At 36.6% G+C, this 19,541-nt stretch overlaps 1 protein-coding gene across 1 annotated transcript in view; it reads left to right on the top strand.

Annotated features, from left to right (window-relative positions):
• The window catches only part of lpcat1 (lysophosphatidylcholine acyltransferase 1), a 34,954-nt gene extending 24,549 nt beyond the window's left edge, over window positions 1-10,405 (top strand). The window contains exons 10-14 of the mRNA XM_082185298.1: window positions 2,067-2,192; window positions 6,546-6,699; window positions 6,846-6,938; window positions 8,485-8,626; window positions 9,623-10,405. Of these exons, the coding sequence (XP_082041424.1) occupies window positions 2,067-2,192; window positions 6,546-6,699; window positions 6,846-6,938; window positions 8,485-8,626; window positions 9,623-9,819 (712 nt within the window). The 3' untranslated portion in view covers window positions 9,820-10,405. The remainder of the gene's footprint in view (window positions 1-2,066; window positions 2,193-6,545; window positions 6,700-6,845; window positions 6,939-8,484; window positions 8,627-9,622) is intronic.
• The last annotated feature ends 9,136 nt before the right edge of the window (window positions 10,406-19,541 follow it).

Raw genomic sequence — 19,541 nt, 5'->3', positions numbered from 1 at the left:
ACGTTGGTTTCGGGCATCTCTCCTTCGTCCAGTAGCCTATCCATATTTGCAATGTAACATTTGGATGCTAATTAATAATGTAAAGAAGGCTTCGTACTTCATTCGAGTCCCAATATAGGCTTAAGCGTAAATCAGCATCTCCACAGCAAGGGAAATTAGTTTGGAATGTCAACAGACCAATTAAGCAGAATAACGTTTTATATGTTTGGTTGACTGTGTTTTATTTTAATAACGAACAGGCTGTGACACCTGACATCACTTGGATGTGTTGCTCAACAGGGGATTTAATATCTACTGTCGTTTAATACTCTCATTCGAAACAGTATCATTTTTATGTCTATTTGTGTACTTTCAAAATGACTACAACATATCATGCCTTTGAAATTATTATAGAATAATTATTATTCTAAATGATTATTATATTCTTTCTGGCGCACACCAAAAATCAACCAAAATAGCCTACAGCCAATAGCCTTCTTGGCGCGCCTATATATTTTTGAAGGTCAACATTAAGATTAATCACAGCGTGCTTCATGTTAAAAAAAAACCCCTGTGACTTGACTTTACAATCCGGAAAATAGCAAATTATTTCACGGACCCCCTGGCACTTGAGAACTCCTGGTCTACACAGAAGAAAGCCCCATCTAGTCTATTCCCCGGTACGGGTTGTGTCGAGACATTCGTTAGTCTGATGGTTTGATGAGAAAAAGATTAAATGTAGTTGCAATAAATGCGTTAAGAATCCGCACAACGGAGGACTCTTATTCTGCTGTGCAGAACTGATGACGGAACAGTTTGATCTTCGGCTGACAAATCAGAGGAAAGGGGCGTCTAATTCCCGCCCACGTGTAGAAATCGAATATTCAAGCTGTTTATTCATTTTTCTGAGAACGAAAAACTGAGAACGAAAAACGAAAAATCCAGCTGAATTCTTGTTTTTCGTTTTTTGGAAAAAATGAAAAAACAAAAAAGGAACCGTTTTCAAATTTTTCTACTTTCAATATTAATTCAAAAAACGACTGAACGAATGATACACGGATTCTTCAGGCAGCGTAATATTGATTTGCAGTTATCATTTTGTCAATATGTTGAATTTTGAGGTAAAATCATACCCTAAATATTGTATTGACAACTCATCAATTAATTATTTACCATCTTATATTCTGCAAAATTGGGATGTTTTTAAATAAACTGACAAAAACTATACAAGTTTTTGGGCTGGACGATAAAATATATATATATATATATATATATATATATATATATATATATATATATATATATATATATATATATATATATAACATTGATATAAGTGATGACATGGATTTAGACCTACCTATATTGTATATTTATATAAAGCGTTCACAGGCAAATATGCTGTATGTATTTCCCCGGCGTCGAAATCAGGCACATATAAATGTCAGGAAACATGATTCCTGGCTGCATGTCAATATCTATGGATCACTGGATCTTTGGTAAATTGTAAGGAACACTATATTGAGTCCAACCTTTAGTTTAAACTGATAATCGTTTGTTTTATTCGCGTTTTCGCAGTTTCCCCTATTAAATCCAGTCATGAAACAGGCTCTTTTGCCACTCAGTCCGGCTGAGGGGGCGTGTTGTTTCTGCGGGAATGTTACGTCAATGCATACCCTCTATTTCATGCTGATCAAAAGAACTGTGAGGTCTGTTTGTTTGGCTTTACATTTCTTCCTATTACCCCTGGTTTCACAGATGAGGCTTAAGGTTAGTCCCAGATTAAAGTGCATGTTTGAGCTGTTTTAACTAAAAGCAACTTGTACTGACATATCTTAAAATGTCGTTGCCATTGTTTTGTCTCAAGTAATGCACATGCACACAGTAATGTTTTTTCTAAGGCATGTTTATAAAAGCTACTTAAATGTCCTAATTGAACTAAGGTTTAATCCTGGCTTAATCTAAGCCCTGTTTGTGAAACCAGGCCTTTATATATATATATAAAAAATAATTCTAAAAGGCCCTACTAGTGTCCTGTAATCAGTAATAAAACATACTTGTTTTCATTCTGTGTGTTTTCTCCATAGGGCACTTGGGTTGCCCATTATCGATTACTCCTTTGAGGACTGCCAGCTTGCTATGGCTAAAGGCCCTTTGCGTTTGCCCACACACACCTGCTTGCTGGAGTTAGCCAGACTGGTACGAAGTTTGGGGTGAGTAGATCAGTAGTTTTAATTTTTAACACCACCACATGATGTCTAGGACGATGTACGGTGGCATACATTACCGTTCATAGTTTTTTAAAGAAATGAATACTTTTATTCAGCAAGAATGCTTTAAATTTATCAAAAGATTTCTCTTTCAAATAAATTATGCTCTTTTTTTTAATTTTCTATTCATCAAATAATCCTGACTTTTTTTTTTATCATGGTTTCCACAAAAAAGTTTTCTGAAGGATCATGTGACACTGAAGACTGGAGTAATAATGCTGAAAATGCAGCTTTGTCATCAATATATTAAAATATTTTACAATAGAAAAGTTATTTTAAATTGTTATAATATTTCACAATATTTTTTTTTTTTTATGTATTTTTGATCAATAAATTAAAGCAGTAGTGTAATTCAGAGTATTTCCACGTTCGTTGATGAGTTTTTCATCTATTACTGTACGTTAATGTTAAGGAATTTATATTAAGAATTTTTATCCATGCAAAATATATGAATCTAAAAGCAAAGAATAATATGCAATGCTAGCAACCCAGTGTCTTGTAAACATAACTTTGATACCATACTTTCCATCTGTTATTATCATGAGGATGTCCTGATTTGGTGAGTAACTAAGCAGTGACCAATCAGACAAGGCTCCAATGAGAATTACCGGAAGAGAGTCTGTCAAAAGTCTTCCTGTGGTTCCTGGAAGTTGCTTACAGGGGGTCTGTCAGATTATAGCTTGTAAAAGCTCTAGCCTTTTTTTCTGTGCAGTGTGTGCACCAGATGATCTCTGAACGAACATGGACTTTGGGTGGTCTGTAGGTGTGTCTAGCAGAACAGCAAACTTATTATTTTTTTATTTTTTTATTTAATATACTTGATCTCTCAATTTGTAGGTTGAAAGAATCAGTGCTTATGTTTTAGTTAGAAGTATGTTATAACAGTGAAGGACAGTCTCAGGTACACAAGGTGCTGGGTTTGGTCATTGGTTGAATCAACCATACAGCCAATCAATCCATTAGCACGTTCATCCATCGCTCGGCTCTACATCATAGTATTGATCTATGATTCTTCAGTAGAGCCACACCATAAATGATCATTACGTTCAATAGTATGAGCAGCGCTGTGCTGATTGATGAAAAAATCAAACATAGCTCTTTGCCTGCCAGCACTGCACTCATAACGAGAAGTTAACATGGGCGTTGTTTGCTTTGGATTTAGAGGCTGATGATTGATTTTACACTGGTGGTACAGCAGTGGGCTGGTTTGTACTGATGCTTATCATCTGGCAGTGAACATGCTGCCATCTAGTGAATATGATGAGGAAATACAATAAACAAACATGGCTTGCTGTAATAAGGGTCAAACTATAACATTCTTTGAGCATCAAAGGTGAAATAAAGATTGGCCTTTGACAATTAAATGAAATAGTAAATTGCCAGTAATTCTGTCTAATTATGTATCTTATACTACTACTACTACTACTACTACTATTTTTAAAGAAATTGATACACTTATTCACCTTCAATCGGCCTGTATTTCGGTCTTTCGACACAGACCACAACAACTTCGCCAGGCTTTTTCGGTCATGGCCCGCGTCCATCGCCCGTCCGACTTCCTGGCCACGTGTCCGGCCCATCGCTTCTTGGCCTGTTCGGCCTGGCTGGCTTCCTTGACCTTGCTCATCTTCCTCAGTAGCTCGTTGCTGATGTGGTCTGTCCTCTTGACGCCGACCATTGCGTTCAGTCACTGCCAGCTTCTGCCTATCGGCCGTGGTCAGCGACCAGCTCTAGGCCCCGTAGAGCTTATTCACCTAGGATGCATTAAATTACAATAAAGACATTTACACTACTGTACATTCTTGACAAAAAATAACAATGGTTTATGGTTGGTATGTCACAGGCAGTACAAATGAACCAATGTAAACCTCAAAGAATTGCAACGCTAAAAGTAGTCATCAAACTTCTTTCTCTACTCTAGAATAATTAATCTGATGTTTGTGCTCGAGAAAATTAGCAAATGGGATTAACTAGACCAGTATTGTCCTCCTGGAGGATTACGGCCCCAGTACCTAAAGCACTAGCGTGTCACGTCACATGTTCACATGTGTTCAATGTCACATGATCCTTCAGAAATCATTGTAATATCCTTATTTGGTGCTAAAAAATTATTTGATGAGCAGAAAGTTCAAAAATATATAATTTATTTGAAATGGAAATCGTTTGTAACATTATAAATGTCTTTGGTGTCCATTTTGATCAATTTAATGTGTAAAAAAAAATGTGTTAAAAAAATCTTCTATTTCCCCAAAATGTTTTTCTTCAAACTCTTTGAATCCTCCACATGTAGCATAGACTATATGCAGTCAGTTTATTAAGAGGTTCAACTGAAGTTTAATCTCATGCATTCTGCTGTGCTTCCCGTAGGTGTTATTGGCCTGTAGGAAACTTCTTCCCACTATAAACTTGGATTCATTCATCTAGAATACTCTTTTTGTAATCTTTTACCATTCAGTCTTTGTTCTTTTGCCCATCCTGTCCCTTTTCTTCTTTTTTTCCTGTCTTTCATTCTTTTCTTTTTTTTCTGCCAGTGTCAGATGTGACTGTTTCTTTGAAACTCTTAAAAGCCCAGTATCTCAGAGTCTTCTCTCCACTGTTAGTGATGAAAAGCTGTTTAGTGTGTACAGTTCAATGTAGCCGCCAGCTGAGCACCAGTAAGGGGTCTGCTTCTCAAACTAGAGACCCTGATGTTCTCGTCCTCTTATTATTCTGGGTCGTCCACTTCTCTCCCTGTGCTGGTTAGATCCATTTTGCTTTCTTCTTTTAAGACAGTAGTTCATGGAACAACCTTCATCTCTCAAAATAACAATTCACAGTTTCTAGAGAAATATTTCTTTCTTTTTTTAAACCAAAAAGTGACTTGTTAGAAATGCAAGTGTACTCAATACTTTTAAAGACATATAATTTTATCGTTGCAGTTCATTAGACAACACAAGGATAAAAAAGGACGTAGTAGTATTAGTAGTAGTAGTAGTAGTAGTAGTAGTAGTAGACAACACAAGGATAAAAAGGACGTAGTAGTAGACAACACAAGGATAAAAAGGACGTAGTAGTACACAACACAAGGATAAAAAAGGACGTAGTAGTAGAAAACACAAGGATAAAAAGGACGTAGTAGTACACAACACAAGGATAAAAAAGGACGTAGTAGTAGACAACACAAGGATAAAAAAGGACGTAGTAGTAGACAACACAAGGATAAAAAGGACGTAGTAGTACACAACACAAGGATAAAAAAGGACGTAGTAGTAGAAAACACAAGGATAAAAAGGACGTAGTAGTACACAACACAAGGATAAAAAAGGACGTAGTAGTAGACAACACAAGGATAAAAAAGGACGTAGTAGTAGTAGTAGTCTAAGCTATCTTGTATATCAGTAGTAGTAGTCTAAGCTATCTTGTATATCAGTAGTAGTCGTCTAAGCTATCTTATATATCAGTAGTAGTCGTCTAAGCTATCTTATATATCAGTAGTCGTCTAAGCTATCTCATCATATATCAGTAGTAGTAGTAGTAGTAGGTCTAAGCTATCTTATATATCAGTAGTAGTAGTCTAAGGCTAAGCTATCTTATATATCAGTAGTAGTAGTCTAAGCTATCTTATATATCAGTAGTAGTAGTCTAAGCTATCTTATATATCAGTAGTAGTCGTCTAAGCTATCTCATCATATATTAGTTGTAGTAGTAGTCTAAGATATGTAGTAGTAGTAGTAGTAGTAGTAGTAGCAGTCTAAGATATCTCATCATATATCAGTAGTAGTCTAAGATATCTCATCATATCTCATCATATATCAGTAGTAGTCTAATATATCTCATCATATCTCATCATATATCAGTAGTAGTCTAAGATATCTCATCATATCTCATCATATATCAGTAGTAGTCTAAGATATCTCATCATATATCAGTAGTAGTCTAAGATATCTCATCATATATCAGTAGTAGTCTAAGATATCTCATCATATATCAGTAGTAGTCTAAGATATCTCATCATATATCAGTAGTAGTAGTCTAAGATATCTCATCATATATCAGTAGTAGTCTAAGATATCTCATCATATATCAGTAGTAGTCTAAGATATCTCATCATATATCAGTAGTAGTCTAAGATATCTCATCATGTATCAGTAGTAGTAGTAGTAGTCTAAGATATCTCATCATGTATCAATATGTATAATTCTAGGTTGAAACATTTTTAATATTTTAACTTAAATTTTCTCAGTTTACCAGCCAGTGGCACATTTGGTTAATAATAAAAAAAGTGAATGACGAATGATTTTTCGTCCTCTCTCTTAGACTGAAGACGAGGGTCACTGATGAAGTCCTGCATGAAGAAGCCTCCAGGGCCCATAAGATGTGTGGAAGCAGGCTGGATCTGGAGAGCTTTGCTCAGTACCTGAATAAATCCACGACAGAAGCAGTCCAGGACATTTTCTCTCTTTTTGAGGAGGTTAAACATTTATCAGATGTTCTTTATTAGAGCGTGACTGTATGGAAAACAAATTAACTTGCATTTCAAACAGATCAGTTGTAATCAGTTTTGTGTTTACATTACGTCTGTCAGACTGTGATGACATTTGAATGAATTGTTTCCAGCATGGGAAGATGGATGTGAGAGAGTATGTCATCGCCCTGTCAGTGGTTTGTAGACCTTTCAGATATCTGGAGACCATTAAACTGGCCTTTAGGGTGAGTTGAGTTTCTAAAATCTCTCGTTGTTTCAAATCAGGGTTTCCGCGGAGTCATAAAAAGTCATAAAACGTCTTAAATTTAATAATCAGAATTTTAGGCCATAAAAAGTCATAAAAACGTCCGGATTTTCCATACAAGGTCATAAATTTCATTTAGCCACGTCTTAAATTGATATGCTCGTTCATTCGTTGGTTCTACCATTGCTTTTTCCCCCTGAAAATGCGCTGGCGGCATAATGTTAAATGCACAGGTTAAATGCGCCAAAAGCGGAACGCTCATTTGAAACGCGCGCCACACGAACCATTTACCCGCTCGGCTCCAAGTCCAAACGGCAGCGCAGCGCGAGCTCAATAGAACTGATGCGTTTACTCTGATCGGTCTCGGTCACAAGATCCAGTGAGAAGTGCTTGAATTCAGCGAAGAACACACTGTCTCAGTGATTTAAACCAGTTTAAAGGCAGATTAAACAGCGCTGACCAACAGGAGAAACTCTGCACAACGATACAGTCTGAAGGCTTTTCCGTCTACAATCTCCCATCATTTATCATGGATTTACTGTAACGTTAGCCTAGTAATATTAACTGCACCATGTGGGATATACATATTGAATTTTATTATATTATTAGTGCTGATAATGTATTAAAGGACTAATGGAATATTTACAGTATTTAATAATGTATTTAGGCTACTGTTTTTCATACATTTCCTGAAGATACGTGCCATCAAAGTTAGGCAACACAAACCTGTTTCAAGACTTGGCCCCTATTAGCACATGCAGAAACTAAGTAATTATTTTCCCAATAAAGATATTTATTTTGTTAAGGACAAATGACAAATGTTTGAATGTCCTACCTCAGATTTGTGAAATGTTCACCTGTTTTAGCAAGTGTTTGTCATTATATTTTCTGACAATAAAGAGTAAAGTTAGTTTAAAACCACAATTAAAGCTCTGGTTTCTACAACTTTCACTTAGAAGCAACAGTCTGCCTTTAAACTTGAAAGAAATAAAGATTTGACATTTATCGTGATAATTATCGATATTGACTAATATAAAACAATTATCGTGATAATTGTTTTTGGCCATATTGCCCAGCCCTAACTGAAATCTCCCGGTCTATCACAATGGGAAAGTGTACATTTAACGAGCCATGGCTCAAAGATGGTGTGTTTAGTAGTTGGCTCAAGCCTGTTGCAAATAATCAGTATCAAGCATATTGCACACTGGGTAAGAAGGCGTTGGAGCTGTCTTTAGGCATTTAAATAATACATCTTGTTACTTTCAAAGAAAGTCAATTAAAAAAAAAAAACTTTTGAAAGGAATTTTAATGATTTTTCGTAATTCGTGTAGGTCATAAATTTCAATCATAATGGTCATAAAAAGGTCTTAAAAAGTCTTAAATTTGACTGACCAAACCCTGCAGAAACCCTGCAAATAGACACGATCTCACACATTAAATGTGCAGTTTTCTTCTTAATAGATTATGGTTATTAATATTTATTTGTAAGCGAGACATTTAACATTTGAACTTTTCGTTGTGTCCAGATGTTTGAAGCACAGGAGGATGGAGGAGTTGTAGAAGATGAGCTGGCCATCATTTTGAAAACTGCTCTAGGCGTTGGAGATTTTGCTGTTTGCGATCTCTTCAGGGCCATAGATTGCCAAGACAAAGGGAAGATCACATTTGGTAGGACCCTTTACTTTGATTTACACGTTGAATTTGATTGTCTGATTGCTTAGGTGTTTGTGATTTGCTTTATTATAAACCCAAAATGTCAACAAGGAAATTAAAACTTCTTTGCTACTTCAATCCTTGTGTTCCGTTGAGGTCGGCTTCACTTCATCATTGTTTGGGGTCACTGAGCAAAATGATGAAAAATTAATAGTTCTCTGGTCCTTGATTTTAATTGGCTGAGCCGCATTCAAAACTGCATCATGCCCAACAACTCCTTAGCTGTTCTAAAACCACATTTATTATTGTTTCATTATAATTACAAAGTTGTAATTAACATGAAATTACATTTACACTTCAATTTTGAGTAAAATAATATTGAGTGAGAATTGCTGCAGTCTGGAATTTGATTTAATCTATTGGCATTCAGTTAGATGGAAGTCTGTGGCTCTGATAATGTTTGTGATGATGAAAAAAAAAAATATATATATAACAAGGTTACTTATTACAGAAATAAAATACTGTTCAGTTCACAGTATATATTTTTAATGTTTTGGACACTTAAATGCATGTTAATTACAATTTAATGAAAATATATTATAGTTTAAATATATATTATTAAATGCACTTTATATTGAACCACCTTTATAGAGTGGATCACTAAAAATGACCCATTTACGTGTAATTTCATAATTGCTTCTAATTACACATTTGTAATGATTAAGTTGCAATTTAGTAAATATATTTAAAATATATTACCTTTCAATGTAATATTAAATAAGTTATTTAAAAAAAAATTGTGCACATTCAAGAAAAAACTAAAAAAACAATTGCATAAGTGGACACTGCATGCTAAAGAAATGTGTAGAAATTTTGCTCTTTTTTTTTTTCTTGAACAAAATAATGAAATGGAGACCTGATTAGTATGTTTTTGCATCGAATTGAATGAATTAAATTTGTCTCATATATTTGGTATGTATAACCTTGTAAACATGCTATGTTTTGTGGCAGATGATTTTTGCCGGTTTATGGAGAATTGTCCTGATTTTGTGGAGCAGTACCACTGTCTCCTTGAGCCAATCCCTCAACACTCCAGAGAATCCACTTCACCCTCAGAGTCTCGGCCTTCTACTAACGGCTTCTGTGCTGACTTCAGCCCTCGAGATCCAAACACTCACAGCGATGCACACTGCAAGAAACAGGACTAAAAGCAGCTTTTCCTATCACAGCCTGTCACCCTCAGTGTTGAAGGGTATTTTGTGTGCATGTGTGTACTTCTGTGTGCAGGAGAGTTGATGACAGACGTTATCTTGAAGTTGAATCGGAATTTGCACCTGGGTACATTACCCCAGGGATTTTTTTTTCTTTCTTTTTTTTTCTGAGAGATCTGTTCAAAATCTTCAAGGCGGTTCGTTGTCTGACAGATCTTACGAATGGAAACCAAACTGACTACATTTGAATGCCTTGCATTTTTTTTCTTTCTTTCTTTCTTTTTCTTTTTTTGAGATTACAGATTTTCTATATAAAGTATTGTTTCCTTTATAAAATGAGCGTGTGGTTTTAATATATGCAAAAAAACCAAACACGTCTTGGCTGATGTCTTTCAGGGTGTTGAGGTGCAATATTACAAAACATACCACCATGTGCTTCACAAATATATTGGTAAAAAGAAAATGTGAGTGAACCTGTAAATGTCTTGGGTTTGTTTTTACACAAAAGGAATTCCTTCGTTAATAAATCCTATTACACTAGATTAAGTAACTCAAAATGTCTGATGATATTATTAAAAACAAATTCACACTATTACATTATGGTCATGAAACCCCAAAACACATTTTTTGAGATGTTAACAGATATGTACATTAAAAACAACAATAGCACTTATATTTATTGTTAAAGGAAAAGTGGTTTATTTTTATTTATTTTTTTCTGAGCCATTTTGTTCTTTCGGTCTAAAGCAAAGTTTAACCAAAAATGACAAAAGTGAGGTAGGCCAGACATTCTCTGGGTAGGCCTATATGCGTTAATTCGGAGTGGTGATTGGCTGCCACTGGACAGTACGAAATTACGTCAGCAGTTTCTGAGCTTTTTTCTGCATTATTCATGAGAATATGTTGTTCAATTTTCCCCACGATGCTGTCATAGATGGAGTTTGACCAAGTATTTAGTATACAACAACATGCATGAGAACGGTTTCTCGGAACGTCGCGAAGAGTTTAACAACGCGGATCATTGATTTTTATACTGACTGGAGTAAGTATAAGTGCATTTCAAGTTTTTATGGGCATATTTAATCTAGTGAACATGAACCATGCACCGTGTATTCGCAGATAATCACGCCTTCTTCAAATGAAATGTATGTGCAAATAAGGACATTGAACGTTGTACGTTACATTTGATAATTTTTCTTATGAACAGAAGACAATAATGTAGACCGAAAATTCAAAGTTTCCTACAATGAAAAAAAAAAAAGAAGCCTAAAACTATGTCTTTATTCTTTCTGTTAAACTGACGTGTGTGGTTTGTTCAGAGACACTTTAAGACGAATGCTTGTTTAAGAACACAATATTATTGGTAGCCTGTCTTTAAAATCACAAAATGATTTTCTGGTTTGTAAAGTCATAAAAAAATGACTCTTAAATGACTCCTTAATGCTTTTTCACTGCTTTATGGGTAAAATAAATGTGCTTTTTTATTACCGACAGTTTAAAATGAAAGATTAATATGCAACAGACGACCCACCTACTCATTGACGGCTCCAAAAAATGAAGAACGAAATTCCAGTGGAGTTTATTAGCAGTGTAGGACTTCACCACAAAGAGGCGCAATATTCAAGAGAGTGAATTCGAATCATTTTAGGACATTGCGCTGGTTTTCTTTGTGATAGTAGTTTACAGAATGTGAATGTTTCAGCTTTTGACTTTGGAGGATGAGACAATGTTACTTTTGGAAAGCCCCACCTGGGATGTGACGTCATAGTCACTGAGCCCGAGCGATTTGACATTAAAAAAAATCTAAAAAAAAATCAGGTTAATTAATTTAGGTATTCAGGTTAATACAACGTTTAATTATTTATTTAAATTATTTCTCTGTGAAAGATAATACAGTAGGCTAAATATTTATTTATTTTCTTTCTTTTTTTTATGCTTATAAGCTATTTGTGGTATTTTGACCCCAAATGACTTTGCTGAAATAAAATAATAATAATAATAATAATAGTAAAAATCCTTTCATCTAATTGGCACTTGATGTCGTGGTTGACACACTACAAATAAATAAATAGGAATTATATCTGGTTGTATGTTGGTGTGAAACTGCTCAGGATTATTTATTTATTTAAATGTAGGCCACTTGTATAAATTTACAAAACACCTTAAATCTTCCCAACACTGCACAAATGTCGAGTAAAAACATAAAGTGAGTGATATTACATTTGTTTAAAAAAATACGTTATTACATGTATGTTACAAACATGCATTTGATGGGGTCTCTGGAGACCCCAACATCCTGAGTGTAGGCCTATATTAAAAATGAATAGCTCATAAGGGTTAATAATAGAATGCCATGAGCACAGAATATTTAACCTTGCTGATAAAATTGTTTCATCATTACTCTTGAACATGACTCACTGTTTTCATTCACTTTCACATGTATGGTCTTTCACATTTTCTCCCATTTTCTTTCTCTGGTCTTCCTCTCGCTCTATTTTTTTCTTCCCTCACCCACCTTTTTCTTCCATTCCTCTCTGATCTGTCACCTAAGCCTACGATGTAAACACATGATGTCATTTGTTAGAGAAACTTACATAAAGGAATGTTTCGCTGCACCACAGGGAGGCGCTATAACATTGACAAAACGCCCCAAATCATCTGGAAAGACGGCAAGAAAAAGCATTACATCATCCCTGTTGTAAAAATAGACTAAGAATTGCTTCTTGAGTTCTTGAAAGTGGAGCATTTTGCCACCTGTGTCCAAGCTGTTAATAGATAATGACATCATCTGAAACGGCTCATGGAAAGCAGGATTTGACACTCGGGTGGACTGAATGCATGAAGTTGCTATGCAACCTGGTCATCTGAATTAGCCAAAGTGCCCTTGAAATTCTCCCTCAGTGTAATTCTTTGTTCTTCGCTTTCCTTTTACATGAATGGACGGAGCAGAGTCACATTAGTATGGTCTGACAGAATGTGTGAGCTAGTCAAATGTGAATTCTGAAAGGTCATTTGCTTATTCAGCTCACTGTAGTTGTAATATCTGTGGATTGACATAGGACTATTTAGAGCATTGGCACTAAATTCATGGAAAATATTTCAATCTTGTAAAGATCTGACTTGATTATTGATTATTGATATGTATGCACAATGCGATCAGCTACAAGACCACGGTGTAATTGCTGATATAAATGATACAAATTTACATTTAAAATGTACAAAATGTCAAGTCACCTTTATTTATATAGTGCTTTATACAACACAAGTTATTTCAAAGCAGCTTCGCTGTAAAAAACATAAGCTGCTTAAAATATTAGACAAATATTAATTCTGCTGTAAATCCACTCTACACACAATAGTGTTATTATAGCTCAAGTCAGTTCAGTGTTGATTTGCTTCGGTTAAGTAAGTGTGTAATATTCATCAATTATGAAATTAGTTCAATGTGAACTTGTGTGTTCCATTTTCTGGAAATTCAGATTTCCAAACTGTCGAATATCCTATAAGACTCTGGGAAAAAGTCACCCAATGCTGAATCTAAAGATTAACATACATTAATCGTACAAGCCCACAATATGATGGTATCACAGACAGTTTGAAGAAATGACTGCGTCTACATCTGAATCCACAAACGTTTGTATCAGTCTGACCCCGCGACATGTCCATCCTTATGGCGGGCATTAATATGATAATGATATGGAATATGGAGGGTGATCTTTGGAAAGCATACGTTTCATCTCGTCTGTCTGTCCCTCTCCATGTATAATCACTCTCTGCCCGTGTTTGATGAGCAGGGAGAATTTCATTAAACCGCTGATATGGACTAGTCTCATTCGCCGTGCCTCGGGCTTCCTTCAAGAATCTGCCAACATATATATGTGTGTGCCGCTATTCATATATGCAAACATTTCTGTCAAATCTCTCAGCACCTGACAGCAGTGTGAACCCAATAAACCAGAGGCAGATAAGAGCTGGCGTCAGTAGGCAGAACTAATATTATTTGTGCAGTGGAAAGCGTTTATCTGTCACGGACTGAGAATTGATGGTTTTGTGTCACTTTTGTTTAATAATGATGTGGTAATCTCAATATGCCCACTGGCTCGGGCTCTATTAAAGTTCAAAAGATTATCCAAATTAAAATCTCATTTGAAATATTGCTTTTTCCCAATATTTTGACTGGAGGTGGATTCTATTGGATGCGATATTTCTCACTTAGCAATCCAATTAACATTTTATGTTTGACAAACTGCAACGATGGCAAATAGGACCGGGGCTGTGCGACTGTGAAATCTTATAATGGGTCTTTCAAAGATACTGAACTAGCTGCAATAAAACTTTTTTAATTTCACGACAGACGAGATTTAAATATGGCCCTCAGTGTGATGACTCAAATGTGGCTGTCACTAAACAAAAGCAGAAAAATATTTTCCGTATCTTTGCGGTGACAGTGGATGTCGGAGCCCTTATCATGAAGACAGATTTCCATTCACCGTTGCATAACATTGAATTAGCTTTAGTGATTGCTTGCCAGAACTTGTCTAGTTGGTGTGTGTCTTTATGTCACATCACGGGTGATCACGGCACATTGTGGCCTGAAGAAGCCACTGACTCTGAACAAATGAAATGAGGGACTTGATCACCTGTCAGCTGCTCTCTCATCCAACTGCATATTTCGTAACTATATTTAAACTATTCACTGTCCACCTTATTAGGGACACCTATTCAACTGTTCGTTACATATGGCAGCAACTCAATGCATTTAGGCATGTTAGTCAAGACAATCTGCTGAAGTTCAAACTGAGCATCATAATGCGGAAAAAAGTTGATTTGAGTGACTTTGAACGTGGTTGAACATGGTTGTTGGTGCCAGACGGGCTGGTCTGGGTATTTCAGAAACTGCTGATTTACTGGGATTTTCACACACAACCATCTCTTGGTTTTACAGAAAATCTTCAGTGAGTGGCAGTTCTGTGAGTGAAAATGCCTTGTTGATGCCAGAGGTCAGAGGAGAATGGCTTGACTGGCTCGAGCTGATAGAAAAGCAGCAGTAACTCAAATAACCACTCGCTATAACCGAGGAATGCAGAAGAGCATCTTTGAATGCACGACACGTTGAACCTTGAAGCAGACGGGCTACAGCCGCAGAAGAACACATAAGAACAGGAAACTGAGGCTACTATTCACACAGGCTCACCAAAATTGAATGACTGGAAAAAAACGTTGCCTGGACTGATGAGTCTCGATTAGGGTGGTAGGGTCAGAATTTGGCATAAACAACATGAAAGCATGGATCCAGCCTTGTATCAACTGTTCAGGCTGATGGTGGTGTAATGGTGTGTTCAATATTTTCTTTGTCACACTTTGGGCCTCTTAGTACCAATTGAGCATTGTTTAAACGCCACAGCCTACCTGAGTATTGTTGCTGACCACGTCCATCCCTTTATGACCACAGTGTACATATTCCGATGGTTACTTCATGTAACCATTTGATGTCACAAAGCTTAAATCATCTCAAACTGATCTCAAAGTCCACTATACTCATATGACCTCCACAGTCACCAGATCTCAGTCCAATAGAGCACGTATGGGATGTAATGGAACGGGAGATTCGCATCATGAATGCGCAGCCGACAAATCTGCAGCAACTGTGTGATGCTGTCATGTCAATATTGACCACAGTCTCTGAGAAATGTTTACAGCACCTCGTTGAATCTGTGCCACGAAGAATTAAGGCAGTTCTGAAGGCTATATACGTTTTTTTTTTTTTGAGGTATGTTGACCATTTTTGGGATGTTTTCCTTCATTATTTGGTAACCAGCCACTTTGAATGAATGACATATGCAGTTTCTACAAAAACCATCTCAAATATTTTTTAGCATCATAAATAATTTAATCGAATTCAATAATAATAATAAATAATACAATTGTCAAGTGTTTTCAAAATTGGTAGTATGTGCAAAATACTGTTTGCATAGATACAGACATAATTCAGTATCTAGAGAATATTGAAAACATCACTTGTCAGATATTCCATATTAAAAAATAAAAATGTAAAAATATTCTAAGAGTGGTTTTAACACTGTATCTGCTAATGTTTCATGCCATTGCATCAGTTAATCGTTCGACTTCTTGGATAATAATTGTCATAGACCTCAATTATCTCACATTCTTAAATAAACTATTTGAGATGTTGCATTTTAGAGTATTTTATGGATAAATAGCAATAGGCTTTTTATTGTGGTTTGAGACCTTGAGCGTATCAGCATCACTCAACAGTGCCAAGAGTTCATAGGTTCAATGAATTTCTGCTGTGTGCAGTTTCTCAGAGCAGTGAGTCATTTTCCACAGCTCAGTCAATGGAGCATGTCAGTTTCGTCTCATTTCCCCACCCCCCACCTCAAACTGAACAGACTGCTCTGGTGTCGCAGACCCTCCATGTATCCGCCTGTCTCTCTACTCCATGCAGCCTGAGCATAGATACTCCAACTCACATACAGTTGTGAGTTGTCGGTTAATGACATGTAGTAAGGCACCTGAGTGATGGATGTACCGAAAAACTGACCTGCCTGCTGACCTAAAGGGATAATTCACACAAAAATTCTGTGATCATTTAATCACCCTCATATCATTCTAAAATTGCATGACTTTCTTTATTCTGCAGGACACACACACACACACAAAAAAAGCTGTCTGAATTATGAAAGTCAATGGGACCCAAACCTTATTTTGGGACACAAAATGAACACAACTGGGACCCAGACAGCAACATAGTGTCGGCCCAGATCCGGCCCACATCTGGTACACATGGATTCCACACGTACCAGATGTGGTCTGGATCTGGGCCGACACTATGTTGCTGTTTGGGTATATTCCAATTCATTATATACAGAGACTATATCAGATATGGTGCCACATACCTCAAACATCAGCCAAAGTTAAAAGAATATAGGGCCTGTCCCAATACACATACTAACAGTCTTGGCCACTTGAGCGCGTGCACGTGACAGGAAGTGAGACTGCCCCAGATCTGATAAATGCCAAAGCTCAGTGCCATTAATGCACTCTAAATTCACACTATCTCTAATAACGGACTGATACTGTAAGCTGTGTATCCCATCATTCGTCATGTTCAGAAACTCTGTCATGTTCAGAAAAACTGTAACTTAACTTACCAAACATCCAAAACAATGTCCTAAATGCACTTTTTGTATGTGTGTAGTACTGTGTGTGTACATATGATGATACTGTATTTTACCAGCTGAGAACTCACGAAGAGCTTATAAATGTGTAAAGGAATCAAAACAGTGGTAGGAATTCCTCTGTTGCACACATACAAGTTCTGCTTCAAGGAGACGCAGTTCCAATGCCTGTACTGAACTGTAATGGGCAACATTGTGACTAGCATTGTGTTCTTTTTAGGGTTGCATCTTGTGACATCACATCCTGTTTTGGTTTGTTTAGAATCTGAACACACCCTTAAAGTGCCAGTGTATTTTAAAAATATAGTGCCAGTGTATTTAAAAAAAAACAAAAACAATAAAATGCTACTTGATTTTTACAACACTTTAAGAGTGTCCTCTTGGGTAATCAAAAGTTCTACACACACTTTGCGGGCTTCTCGCCCACTTGAACACTTGAGTCAAATACTGGAAATATGTCAAGTGGCCACAGACAAGTGGTTAAGTGCAAAGACCACAAGTGTGTGTATTGGGACAGGGTCAACAAAAGGCTGTGAGTTTGGTTGTACATGTTCAAAACATTCATGAAGTGTACTTTGGGTTTAACATCAAACCTCATTGGTCCTCGAATACCACATGACCAAACGTCATGCCGTTTGTGGTTTGCCATTTGATGTAGTCTTTACATGCTTTGACAATGTTTTACAATGTTTTGAATTATATGAGAGTGAATCCTCATATAAAAAATTAGAAAATTTAAATCTGTCAACCAGAATAGGATGAGTAAATGAGAGAATTTTTGGGTGAACTGTTCTTTGAAACAACACGCTCCGAGTGGGATTTTGGCAGACGTCTCCGGCATGCAGGCTAACAAGGACGCAGTCTCTAGTACACCTCTTAAAGGCCAGGGCAGTGAGGTTTACACACACAGCTCTTACTAGCTTGCCTCAATTACACTCACCCCCCTAAACCTCACTCCCATGGGTCACGGCACCAAATATAACTGGTCCTACTCGAACCACTCTGAGCGGGATTCTAACCAACGTCAGACGCAGGCAAGGATGCTAAAAACTGCAGTCTCTAGCGCAGTCGATAGTACACCTCCTGAGGCCAGAGGAGTGAAGCTTACTGTACTCACACAGCTCTTACTAGCTTGCCTCTGTGACAATAGATTTACCTATTAATTTTTTGGAATCCCGTTTTTAAAGGAACCACTCGGGGTAAAGAGCATTTTAGTAATATATATATACTATATAGTAATAACTTAGTAATATATATATATATATATATATATATATCACTTTCTCCACTTAAAAGAACCTTTTGTGCAGTGGAAAGGTTCCATGAATGTTAAAGGTCCTTCATGAAACCATCAATGCCAATAAAGCACCTTTATTTTTAAGTGTTGGTTAAACATTTCATTAGGCAGAAATAAACTTAAAACTTAGAATTTAGATGTACCACCATTGGTACCATGACTAACCCACACCTGTACCCCTAAACCCTATTCCCAACATTAAAAAAGATGCAAGTGGGATAGTTCATCCTGAATGTTAGGGCCTATTTTCTGTACACCTAGCACACATCAACACGCTATAGCGTTCATCTGGTTTGGCTGTTCTAAACAAACATGTGTTAACAAGCTGCCAACACATTACAGGCATCAAGCACATGACCTAAAGCTGAAGACAAACAACATTTCTTCCCATCTCACTCTTGTTTTCTGGGTAAGCGTCGCCGCAGAGGAGTGAACGATCCTTGATGATGGCTCTACATGTGTGGAGCACTGGTTAATTGATTGTTAACAGCCCACGTACTGTGAGCTATGACTGTTATATGAGAGAAGGTGACTCACGGCGAGCCCTCGCGAGACAAAGAAAAGAGGAAGAACACAGTTTTGTGGAAGCAAGGAATAGAGCTGGGATGAGTCATCACTGTGTCCTGCATCTATTTACAGTCACTCAAACGGCCTACTGATAGACAACACTTTACAATATTAAAAGAGATGTCTGTTTTTTTATAAAAGATCACACCTTTCTGAGTGTGGCTTTCAGTTCATTCACACCATCAATGAATGAAAAGGAGTAGATGAGGATGATCTTTCAGGGAGAGAAAAAACACCAAAAGAGAAGTGGATTAAGTATGCTGACATTGATTTATTGGGGTTGTTTAGAGAAGAGCATTTAAATACATTGACATAATGAGACAATAAGACTGTAGACAATTAAGGTGTTGTGTACAGTAAATCCCATTTAGACTCTCACATTCTATTTAACTGCAGCTGATAAAAGAGTAAGATAGAAGAGAAAAATATTACCTGATACCTTACATTGCAGAATATCTGATAAAAAAAGATGTCAGGGATCCAGAAATAGAGACATTAAGAGTAGGTTTGTGCCGGATTGTGCATATTACTATGACAGACTGGCGTTTTCTACAGTGTTTGCAAGGCAGCACTGTATTGCTATTCCTCAAACATTGTGGTTATGGCTTTTTCTAAACTCCTAAACTCTAAACCTCTTCCTAAATTAACATAACATC

This window comes from Leuciscus leuciscus, assembly GCF_965113295.1.
Source record: "Leuciscus leuciscus genome assembly, chromosome: 12".
NCBI lineage: Eukaryota > Metazoa > Chordata > Actinopteri > Cypriniformes > Leuciscidae > Leuciscus > Leuciscus leuciscus.
Note: the sequence above shows the minus strand (reverse complement) of the source record. Positions and strands in the feature narration are given on the sequence as shown.